Below are 12,156 nucleotides of genomic sequence, written 5' to 3'. Positions count from 1 at the left end.
AGTTGATTTTAAGATGGGCAGCTATACAGATGTTTTAAGTAAATACTGTAATATTAAAATAAATAAATAAATGCATAAAATAATGTATTCGAGCCCGTTCCTTAGAAAGGCATTCCCATTTCCAACTTGACCTACTGTATAAACACTCCAAATATTCTATCAAGATTCCCCCCAATATTGCACCCTAGACAACCTGGGCTGCTTTTCAGCAAACTAATCCCCATCTTCAACACCTGGGCCCCATCATACCTGTAGAGTTCAGAGCCACATAGACCTGCAGACAGGTCTGTCTTTCATCCTTGCAACACTGAACTGTGCTTAGGAGAAGGGCTGGCAACAGCTGAGATGGGCTTTCCTGCCTCTTGTGCTGGCATTGGGAACAGAGGCTGGGTAGATCTCCCTCTCCTGTTGAAGAGAGTAAAAAGTGAGAATGAAAGGCAGAGACAAATCATTTTTTTCTAATGTCAAGGGGAGAGGGATAAATAGGGACACGGGAAATCAGGGAAGTCACAGAAAAGAAGCAGACGGGCCCAAAACAGGGATTGACCACAGGGATCCAAAAATTCAAGATGGTGGCCGCATTAAACGACCTGTGTAAAAAAAGCTGGAGCTTTGATCATATGGTTACAGCCCTAATGTTCACTTTTTCAACCTTTTTCTTTGTAGACATCCATGATCCATAATAAAAATGAACCCCAAATTAAATTTAAAAGACAACGCCTTCAAATCGATCTTAAATCTTAGTGACTCTAAGGTATTTTCTTAGCAGGAGTATGGAAATGATTAGCCATTGCTAACTTCCAGGCAGATTTTTGTTGTTGTTGTTGTTTGGTTTCTTCCTAGTCTAACCTACAGGCAAAATGTTGCTTGGTGGTCTCCTATCCAGATCCTAACTCGATCCAGTCTTGCTTAGCTCCAGATTGGGTCAAGCAGATACAGTGCTATTATAGTATATCTATGCCATCACTCCTCTCTTTCATATCACTGCAACAGCAGTTGTGGAAAAGCTCTAGAGACAAACCCAAAGGTTTGAGGGCCACATATACAGTAACTTAAGTCAGTACTTTCAAATACAGAGCAAAGAACAGCAAATCAGGTCCTTAATAAATTATAGAAGAAGGACGCAAATTTGTAGAACAGTGTTAACGTTGGCCACGTTGAGATGTGGGGACTTCCAGAATTCCTCAGGCAGAATGTTGATAAACAATGAATTAAAGCATCAAGCTAGAAAGTGGGAGACGTGAGTTCAGTGGTGGAATTCAAATTTTTTTACTACCGGTTCTGTGGGCGTGGTTTGCTGGGCGTGGTGTGGCTTGGCTTGGTGGGTGTGGCAGGAGAAGGATACTGCAAAATCTCCATTCCCACTGCCACTCCAGGGGAAGAACACTGCAAAATCCCCATTCCCACCCCCACTCCTAGGGGAAGGATATTACAAAATCTCCATTCCCACCCCACTCTGGGGCCAGCCAGAGGTGGTATTTGCCGGTTCTTCGAACTACTCAAAATTTCCACTACTGGTTTTCCAGAACCTGTCAGAACCTGCTGAATTTCATCCCTGCGTGAGTTCTAGTCTTGCATTACACACAAAGCTAGCTGGGTGTCCTTGGGCCAGTCCCTCTCTCTCAGCCCTAGGAAGAAGGCAGCAAGGGAAATCTTGACAAGAAAAACCACAGGTACCTGCCCAGGCAGCCATCAGAAATGAAAAACTGACTTAAAGGCATACACACACGCACATTTTTTTAAAAATCCCATTGAGCTTCCTGGGGGGGGAAAAACCAGAAATATTTCAAAGCTATAATTAATAACTGTGTAGTAAAGCGGCCTAAATCCCATCGCCTGATCTTGAAGCCACATTGGGCCTCAATTCAAATTTTTAAACTGTTATCTTCTTTGGTTGCTGTGTGTCTCAATCTTTGTATTTATGATAGGAATCATTTTTGATTTTGCCATCCAGAGTTATTTTTGAGATGGGCAGCCACATGAATTGAATAATGAAAAAAATAAATATGCAAACAGGCGAATCATGAACTGCAAACAGGTTCTAGGGCAGGGGTCAGCAACCCTCTGGAGCCGCATGTGGCTCTTTCACTCCTCTGCTGCGGCTATCACTAAAAATATGCGTCACAACCGGCAATTTGCAACACCCGCTGGCATGCAATTTAGTGAGCTTTTCAACCTCTGGTAGGCCAACCATGGATAAATCCAAGAAAAGAAAAGTTTCAGAAGAAAACAGAATGTTTAATTCAACTACATATGCTAGTTTTGTGGCCGCTCAAGAAATAGTCAGGCACTGGAAGGGTTTTGTGGCTCCCGGTGTTTTCTTTTCTATGGAAACGGGTCCAAATGGCTCTTTGAGTGTTTAAGGTTGCAGATCCCTGTTCTAGGGCAAAGTTTACATTAACCCCCATGCAACCTTTCTCCCTGAAGGTGTATAAGGCAACAAAGATGTAAGGCAATGCATATGTCTCTATAGAAAGAGAACAGACAAGAAAAACCTTCCAGTAACTCCCACCAAAAACCCATATATGTTTACCTACTCCCTCGTAAGTGACCATAGAGGAGTGGTCCGTTTGAATGCTCTTGGTGACACATTTGCCTGGTTTATAATCAACCTATCATTTATTTGATTATGCCTTTGCCTGATGTGCAAACTCAGCCATTATCTTCCTTTTCATGTAATCCTCAAATAAACAAATACATTTACAGACTGGATAAGGAAGCTTGTTTGGATACCTAACTGGCATTATGTAGTGTCTATACAATAGCCAATTGTTAAGTCTATTTACAATGTCTACTTGCACATGCTCCGAAGGATGGAGGACAGAAGTAAAACAGGGCAGGATTTCTGTAATATTAGCACTTAACATAGAAAAGAACAAGTCATCTATTACGGTAAGGGCATGGATTTCTTCTGAGTTTCTCCAAAGCAACCAGCATGCTTGATTGACTGCATTCACACAGTGCCACGTAACAGGGTGAACTCTCTTTACTTGTCCCAGCTTCTGCCAACCTAGCAGTTCAAAAGCATGTAAAAAAAAATGCAAGTAGAAAAATAGGGACCACCTTTGGTGGGAAGGTAACAGCGTTGCGTGCGCCTTTGCCGTTTAATCATGCCGGCCACATGACCACAGAGACGTCTTTGGACAGTGCTGGCTCTTCGGCTTTGAAACGAAGCAATACAGGGAGACAACTGACTTTGAAATTCTCACTGCATTGTTTTATAGACACGGCCACTCCCTCAAAGGACCTTGGCTTTAAAAAGTGCCTACATAGGCACTTTTCAGTCAGTCAGTCATTACCAGGGGTGGGCTGCAGGAGGTTCGGAGGGGTTTGGGAGAATCTCTAGCTAAGATTCTGTGCAGTTTGGAGAACCCCCAAATCCCACTCCTGGCTGGCCTCGCCCACCCTGCCCTGCTCCTCCCAGGAGTCCCCACGTGGCTCATTCTGCATGCAAGTAAGTGCAGGGCGCCCGCGGAGGCTCGGGGAGGGCATGCAGGAAGCCGACTAGGCCACATCCACCAAGGCTACTCCCACCCAGCAACTGGGCAGAGAACCCCTTGCTAAAATTTCTGAAGCCCACCCCTGGTCATTTCCTGGGCAGAAACTACTGCAGAAGGCCGGGGTCAGATCTCCCCAGCAGCCCAAGCCAAGGTGACCACCGAGGGTCATGCTTACTATTCAGCGTGGAAGGAGCAGGTTCAGATACAAAGCAGCCTCAGGTAACCAACTGGAGCTGGTTCAGATCCCAACCCCTGAGGATATCATCAAAACTTTTCAACAGCAAGAAAAGGTGGAACATCTAACTTTCAAATTTAGCTGGACAGCTGGGAATAACATCAAGGTAATATAATAATGATTGTTTTTTTTTTAAAAAAGTCAACAGGGTATCTTCATGCCGTGGGTAAAAGGATATGTTAGAATAGCACTAAAATCAAAAAGCTATTCAAAATCCATGAGGGCAAATTTAACAGTTTTTGTGGTGGTGCACTATTGCTCTCAAGTCATCATGCCTTGCAATCAAATCTGCATTAGTTGCCTACCAATAAAGGAGAATATGTGTAACTCAGAGTTGAAAGGAGAGGTCCTTGGTGCTCTCTGAGCTTGGTTTTCTTGCAGACATTTCATTACCCAACTAGGTAACATCATCAGTGCTAGTCAAGATAATCAATCCGACGAGAGCACCAAGGACCCCTCATTGGTTGTCTACTCCAACCTCAGCCCAATTGAATGCAGTGAGATCTCCAGTCCTCACCCAACCCTCCATCCCTCTGGGCTCAAATTTAACATAGAGTAAGTTCCATAAAAATGTTAATTTTCTTACCATAAATACTGCAATCCTGCAAAACAAGAAAGAAAAATAGAATTAGAGGGCAAAAGTTAAATCAAAGGCCTCTCTTTAAAAAACAGAACATTCACAGAACAGTAAACAAGCTGCCTGAGGCCTCTTCAGGAGGCCTTGAGAGTGTGTATTGAGTGTGTATTGGAAATATTTACTGGCTTTTGGCCAACCCTTGTTGAGTCCCGGAGGTGACAAGAGATAAAGGAACAACTTCTTCACACAACATCTAATACAATTTCGGGTCTTTCGTCACCACAAAGATACCATGGCTGCTGATCTTGAAGGCCATCTACACTCTTGAAGGCCATCTACACTCTTGAAGGCCATCTACATGGCTGTGTAAAATCTGACAGTTGAGAAACGGATGCAACTCCATGGTATCAAAGCACAATTGCTGACATAACCTTCGTATGGGAGTTTCCATTCGGTTGGGAAGCACCGTACCAAGGGCTCTTCTTAAATTCTTTTGAAAGACACCGAGATTCTCAGGACTTGAGCAAATCCTAATTTTTCTAAGAACGAAGGGATTGAGGAAAACACTGCAGCTGCCCACATGATCCCCATGTAATGTAATCACGTTACTTCGTTTACCAAACTCTGCAATGACTTTAATATGGCCTAGTCAAAAAAAAAAAAAAATCCACCAGATGATCCTGCTTCCCCCACCTACACAATCTTCTATTAGTCATTTGCGATCTAAGACAAAATGGAGATCAGGGATAGGAAAGTTGGCTTTCTTTCGATATTTCTCTCTGCGGTTGTTGACAGATGATTCTTATCGCAGGAGACTGGCAATTCACAAGCTCTCGTTTTGCTTCTCAGTGTGGGGAGATTTGGCTTGATGCATTTAGTGTGCCCACAGATGTGGTTTTCTGTTCCTGCATGAGGGCAACCTCTGCTCTAACCAAGTGGATGAATAGAGAGAGGCACACCTTCGATTGTGTAACACTTGCCAGTAACAAATCACTGAAAAACATTTGAGCTGCTGTGTGTTTTCGCTGCAGCAACATTACTCAATCAGTTCTGGGTACAAGGGGAAAGCCAGGGATTTAAAGCTGGGATAGACAACCAGATACGTTCAAATTATAAAAATCTTAATTAGGAGGCAAAGTTTTAGTCATAGAAAACTGGCTGAATTCAACCGATTTTTTGTTTTTTTAGTTTTTACAAAACTCTATTAAAGTTCCACCAAACACAGTTTGAAAAAAAAAACCAAACCTGTTTTGTTTTGGGACTTTATTTCTATCATCCCCAGATAGCTTACCCAAAGCAAGGGAATATGGGAGATGTAGTCCAAAAAAATCTAGAAGGCCCCAATTATAGGTCAACAAATACAGACTTCTATAAGTAGTCCTTGACTTACGACCACAATGGAGCCCAAAGTTTATGTTGCTAAGTGAAACATTTGTTAAGTGAGTTTTGCCCCATTTTATGACCTTTCTTGACACAGTTGTTGAGTGAATCATTGCAGTTGTTAAGCCAATAACACTGTTGTTAAGTAAATCTGGCTCCCCTATTGACTTTGCTTGTCAGGAGGTCACAAAAGCTGATCACAGGACCGCTGGACCCTACAACTGTCATAAACACATGCCAGTTGTCAAGCATTCGAATTTTGATCATGTGACCAAGATCACGTGCAAATGTCGTAAATGTGAAAAACGGTCATAAGTCACTTTTTTCAGTGCCGGTGTAACTTTGAACGGTCACTATATGAGCTATTGTAAGTCAAGGACAACCTGTACTTACTATGAAGAATAAATATCTTACAGCAGACAGTCAAGTTTTGTTTAAAATTGTCTCTGAGAGTTTTGCAACAGACTGAGACATAAAAAGCAAGCTTATCTCATCAACAATGGTAAAGACAAGGTGCCTTTGATTTCCTCCTTCCCCCAATATTGTATCCATACCAGTCAATCATCATCATTTTCCTCTTCCCTTCCCATCACTGTTTCCTTTTGTGTCATGTTATTTTATTGTAAAAATGATGGCAACGATTACGATGATTGACGCATATAACCAGTGGTGAAATCCAAATTTTTTTACTACCGGTTCTGTGGGCATGGCTTGGTAGGCATGGTGTGGGTTGGTGGGCGTGGCTTGGTGGGCATGGCAGGGGAAGGATACTGCAAAATATCCATTCCCACCCCACTCTGGGACCAGCCAGAGGTGGTATTTGCCAGTTCTCCGAACTACTCAAAATTTCTGCTACCGGTTCTCTAGATCCTGTCAGAACCTGCTGGATTTCACCCCTGCATATAACCTCTTAAGAGTTTTTTCAGCTGAAGAGGAAAGGAGTGTAAAATACTTAATAATTATTTTTGTTAATAAATAAATGAAAACTGATGGGTTTTTTGGCATGGAAAAATAAGATGAAGGAAAAAGTTTCTTCTGCTAAAGGTCCAGGTGTTGCATTAATGTTTAGGGCACAAATATTTGGCTGGAAGACAAAATATCTGGAGGAAAACATGAAAACCAGGCCCCTGTGTAGAATTGTGAGAAAAGAGCCCACAGGTAATATTGAGAATTTACCCTGCATTAATGCCTAATTTAGCTCAAGTGAGTACAAATTCACTATTATTACATTACATTAATCCATTTTCGGTAGCAATACCTGCATGAAAATAAATACCAAGTCTTTGAAGCTCTAAACCTGTTACGGGAGGGGGGGACAGTATGATATTATATAAGCAAGTAAAGTAGAGAATGGGCAGAAAGTCAATAGTTTGTTTCTCTTTGCTACAGAAAGTGCTAACTGAAAATTGTCACCTGTCATATTTAAGTAGTCACAAAGTGATTAAGAGCTTTGCAAAGGAGGACAAAATATTAAACTTCTAGGTGAGATTAACAAAATAAACAGCCTTAATGGGGTAAAAGTGTGTAGCTGTCAAGAAGGAGAAGGAAAAGGAAAAGGAGAAGGAAAAAGAGGATGAGAAGGAGAAGGAAAAAGAGGAGGAGAGGGTGGGAGAGGAAGTGGGGGAGGAGGAGGAGGAAGAGAAGGAGAAGGAGAAGGAGGAGAAGAAAAAGGAGGAGGAGGAGAAGAAGACAAGTAGAATATAAAGTTATCCCTCCTCTCCAAAGGGAATTGTATTTTGGGAAGAAAAACAGCTCTTACATTTCTTTGCGCAACACAGGAAAACAAAGCAATGGAAAGCTTTCCCCACAATCCTGAGAACAGCTGCATCTGCTAAATATCTCCCGACACTGAACTATTTTTTAAAATAGAAGCCCTATATGCACCATCCCTTAACTTATCTGCAAACTAAACAGAAAGATACTAGAAAAAAATCTACTTCTGTTAATAAATATATCCTGTTTCCCCGAAAATAAGACATCCCCTGATATTAAGCCCAATCAGGCTTTTGAGCACATGCACTAAAATAAGGCTCCCTCCTAAAATAAGCCCTCCCTGAAAATATTTAAACGCAGAGCTAGAAATCAGGTAAGACAGCAAGAGGAGCCCCATCTTGCTCCACACGCCCCAAAATAATAAGACCTCCCCCAAAATAAGGCCAAGCGCTTATTTCGGGGTTCAAAAAACATAAAACAGGGTCTTATTTTCAGGGAAACACGGTACTATTCATAGGTTAGACGTTATCTGCTTCAGTTGATGCAGGAGATGATACTTTTCTGAAGCCAATGGCAGCTTAGCCCTCCACTCCAGTGCAATCCCATCATGAAGTTATAACAGTTTGGAAGTTTGCCCTTCCATCATTTCCTTCACATTCTCTATGTTCTTCTCTGCTCTTCAGTGAAACTTTATAAGTCGTAGAAAATCCTTCTTAACTTTATTACAGGCTCTGAAAGTGATAAAGTTAGGAGAACAGGCTTCCCATTTCCCATTGATCAATTGTTTTTTAAGTCTTATTCTTTTGGGATGTCTCCCCTTTTCCCCCCTTTTTGAGTTTCTGCATCCCTTGATGCACCTTAATGATGGTGTGTATGTATTGCCAATCCCTGTCACTTTCTCCAGGGTTGAGAGTTGGAAAATTAAAAGGAAGTGGGTGTTTGCGCATGTATGTGCATGCAAGAATTTATACTCTCTCACACCCACATTATGACAACTTTATTAGGGGGGAAAAAAACCTCTTATCTTTGTTGAATGCATAAATTAGCCCTAGGGATCTTGAGTTTGACAATGTAGTATATAGCTCTTGGAAAGTTGCTGTTTGTAGGTTACAATCTGGATATTAAGACTGTATCACTATCATCTGATCTGACTTCCCATCAAAGGCATGGGATTAGATGCAGGGATTAGGGAGATATTTGTTTACTTAATTTTGCCAATTTTTAAAAAAACCAATCTACAAGTCAAAGCTAAACTGTCATTCAAAATTCAAAATATTTTGGAATTGAATACTGTAATGTTGTTCATCGGTGTTCTTAAACACATTAATTAATTATTATTATTAAGGAAAGCCTTGTGAATTAAAATGCATGTATGCGTGAAAATAATGTACAAAAGGCATTACAAAGGGAATTATTTGCAAAACTGTGAACTTGTAGTAAAATTCAAAGACCTGCACATTAAAATACATGCAAATTGTAATACTAACTCTATAAACAGTCCAGTTCAATGAAATCAACTTCACAGATATGCCAAAGAAGAGAGGTGAGGGGAAAAAAACCCCAAATGGACAAATTTCTTTATTGCTGCTGGGTTGCACATCTTTCATGAAATGCTCAGAGAAATGCAAGCATATTTAGCAACAAATTCATGACATAACATGCATACCCTTTAAGGCTAATGTAAGCATTTGAAATTCTCCAATTCCCTGGGATGTTTAAAAATTCTTTAACTGCCTCTGCTGCACAATAACATACTTTTAAATGTTCAGGTATTTCTACATAGACAGCTATTCTATCAATCTCAACTGAGATTTTAAAACTTTATTTATTCATTCTTTTTTTGACTGTAGCTAGTGGGGAGGGTTTTTTTTTTCCCCTGTAAAATGCTGGAAACCTCATTCCACTGCTCCTTCTCCATTTTCTCTGCTCTCTTTCCAATACACTTGTCAATTTTGTTTGGACTGTTTAAGGAATTATCAACAATAAATTGATAAGTGATTGGTTGTCCACATCATACTAACTAAGCGATAAACTGTTGCACCTTTGTACTGTTTGTGAAATCAATTATTTCAGCCATGGACAATTCTGCCCGGAATCTGTGTCCTCTGAGCTTTGAGCCCTACTCTATCTGGTATTCTTTATAACTAACTCAGCAATGAACTAAATACACCCTGCACATATTCAATCACATGTCCCACTTATATTATGATTTTACAGCATGAAGCTGAGCTTTAACCTGCAAGACACATTTAAAGGTAAGGCTGGTCTCCGTTACTAAGAGGGCAAACAACATACCAATAGAAGCGGGATCAGATTCCATCAAAGGTTACATTTGTTTAGCAGCTTTGTTAAAGACGGCCAGTGTGCCCGTGTCAGTGTTGCTAACGCCATCCGCTAATCACATTCATGATGTTGCTAAACACAAAACCTCCAGCTCTTGGATGGGCCACTTCTGACCACATGTGACAATGTCTTTTCCTTCAAACACATCCACAATCAGCCACAAGTTAGCCGAGAGGAGGTCAGAAGGATATCCTTCCTTCATAGTTCTCACCTCAGAAACCACATGGCCTCAGTCTCTCCACTGCCTATCATGCAATGCACAGGGCACTGGAGAAGGTGCCCGCTTCACTACTCCTGGTGGCTGTCATATTCCCGTCAACCAAGAAGAAATCAACTTCCAAGGTTTCGGCATCCTCAGCATTTGAACCCTTGTACCATACGAGAGGAAGATCTCCACCAAGCCACTTACCCACCTCCCTAATTCTCCCCCCCCGCCCCCCCCAGGAAGAGAATCTCCTTACAAAGTTGGTGAGGACTTCTCCGCAGGGACACCGGTGGTGGGTCTGGAGTGCAGCAGGCTGGAGGTTCAGCAGGAAGGAGGTGAGGAGCAGCAGGACTCTCAGAGTGGGACTCCCCATGGGGTGTGGGGCTAGACCTCAGCTGGGCTGGAACATGGCTGTTGTTAAACAGTCCAAGAGTCAGATCTCTCTCGGCAGCATATCTAGGCCAGGGTAGCTGCCAGCGTGTCTCCACCCCTTTCTTCCCTTGCACACCGCTCTACCCTGCCCTGCCCTAACCTAACTAATCTTGCTAGGTTGCATTCTTTGGCTGCTGCTGTTGTGCTGCTGCTGATAAGGACAGCCGGAGTTGTACAGGGCTGTCACTGGGAGGCGGGGAAGAGGGGAAATTTATTTCCCTCTCTCCCCCCCCCCTCTCTCTCTCGTCCGTCCTACCAGGAGGACACGTTAAGTCTGTGGTAGCTCACGAAAGTTGCTGTTTTGGTGTTTTGTTTTGTTTTCAATAAAACATGCTAGCTGAGGGGAAAAAAATGAACTACCTGATTTATTTACTTTTCCCCCCTCAAGTCCAGTTTATCTCGACTTCTTCCTGGGGAAAAACAGCCCAACTGAGCTTTTCAGAATCATTGCCAGTCTTAAATACTGGAGCAAAAGGGGAATCCGTATCCAGGGAGAAATTTAAAAGAACCGTCCTCTCCCTTGTGGACAGAGGTTGTCCACAAGGGAGGAGAAACCTGAAGGAGTCGCAAATAGATCTGAATCTACAAATCTCAGAATGATTTGCAGATACACCTTTCCCTCCCCAGGTAAAGGTAAAGGTTCCCCTCGCACATATGCGCTAGTCGTTGCCTATCAGTGCTCGTCTCCGTTTCAAAGCCGAAGAGCCAGCGCTGTCCGAAGACATCTCCATGGTCTTGTGGCCGGCATGACTAAACGGCAAAGGTGCACGGAACGCTGTTACCTTCCCACCAAAGGTGGTCCCTATTTTTTTACTTGCATTTTTTATGTGCTTTCGAACTGCTAGGTTGGCAGAAGCTGGGACAAGTAACGGGAGCTCACCCTGTTACGCGGCATTAGGGATTTGAACCACTGAACTGCCCACTTTTCGATCGACAAGCTCAGTGTCTTAGCCACTGAGCCACCATGTCCCATCTCCCTCCCCAAAGCATTGTAAATACTGTATTGTATATTGAGTGATGAATTTCAGGTTGGCATTCAGCGCCCCTACCTATCTCAATATAACCTATCCTACTTCATCTGTCTGCCACGTATTCCATTTATGTTCTTCCCCTGTGCACAGTCAGTGTGGTATATGAGCCCACTGTAATTATGGAAGGCCTGTGTTTTGTCCCCAATGAGCAGGCAGTCATATAAATTGAATAAATAAGAATATCTCGTAGTTCCCATAGTAGAACAACATCCAGTCCAGAACCCAATTCTTCCCTCTCATCTATCTGTTTATCCTCCTTCAGACACAAACAATACTTAGGCTTATGGTTGGTAGTCTTCCACAATTTCATGCTCTCCAGTTCAGCAGAATTTCAACAGCCCAAATTTTCACTGAGCTTAGCCCCAGAGCATGAAAGACTTTGAAATTCAACATGTCTGGAAGATAATAAGTTATTAGATATGATGGTTACTATTTGTTAGTTAAGAATACCTGTGATTCTACTGATTGGGATGGGGGTGGGAGGGACTCCAGTGTCTTCTGGTTGATCGGTAGAAAAGTTTTAAGAATATGGATTTATTTTGTTCGTCAAATCCATCATCTTGATAAAGTTAAACGTGCCCTCAATCAACTACAGCCCTGATGATTATAAAGCCCATAAGGCAATTTTCTTAGCAGCTGTAATAGAAATGTTTGTCTTTGCCTTTTTAATGCTTTGCAGCTAGCTCCCCTGTCTGGTCTACAGCCTTGGTACAGGTAGTCCTCAACTTATAACAGTTCAT

The 12,156-nt window shown here is 42.2% G+C and overlaps 1 protein-coding gene across 1 annotated transcript in view; it reads right to left on the bottom strand.

Annotated features, from left to right (window-relative positions):
- Nucleotides 1–10,326, bottom strand: part of IL17RE (interleukin 17 receptor E) — a 37,492-nt gene extending 27,166 nt beyond the window's left edge. The window contains exons 1-3 of the mRNA XM_070936769.1: nucleotides 10,210–10,326; nucleotides 4,322–4,337; nucleotides 250–405 (exon numbers count right to left, since the gene is read on the bottom strand). Coding sequence (XP_070792870.1) covers nucleotides 250–405; nucleotides 4,322–4,337; nucleotides 10,210–10,326 — 289 coding nt within the window. The remainder of the gene's footprint in view (nucleotides 1–249; nucleotides 406–4,321; nucleotides 4,338–10,209) is intronic.
- Between the last annotated feature and the right edge of the window lie 1,830 nt (nucleotides 10,327–12,156).

This window comes from Pituophis catenifer, unplaced genomic scaffold (genome assembly GCF_029215685.1).
Source record: "Pituophis catenifer annectens isolate HBS135680 unplaced genomic scaffold, rPitCat1.0.hap2 SCAF_2, whole genome shotgun sequence".
In the NCBI taxonomy this organism is placed as follows: Eukaryota; Metazoa; Chordata; class Lepidosauria; order Squamata; family Colubridae; genus Pituophis; species Pituophis catenifer.
This window is presented reverse-complemented; position numbering and strand designations above follow the sequence as displayed.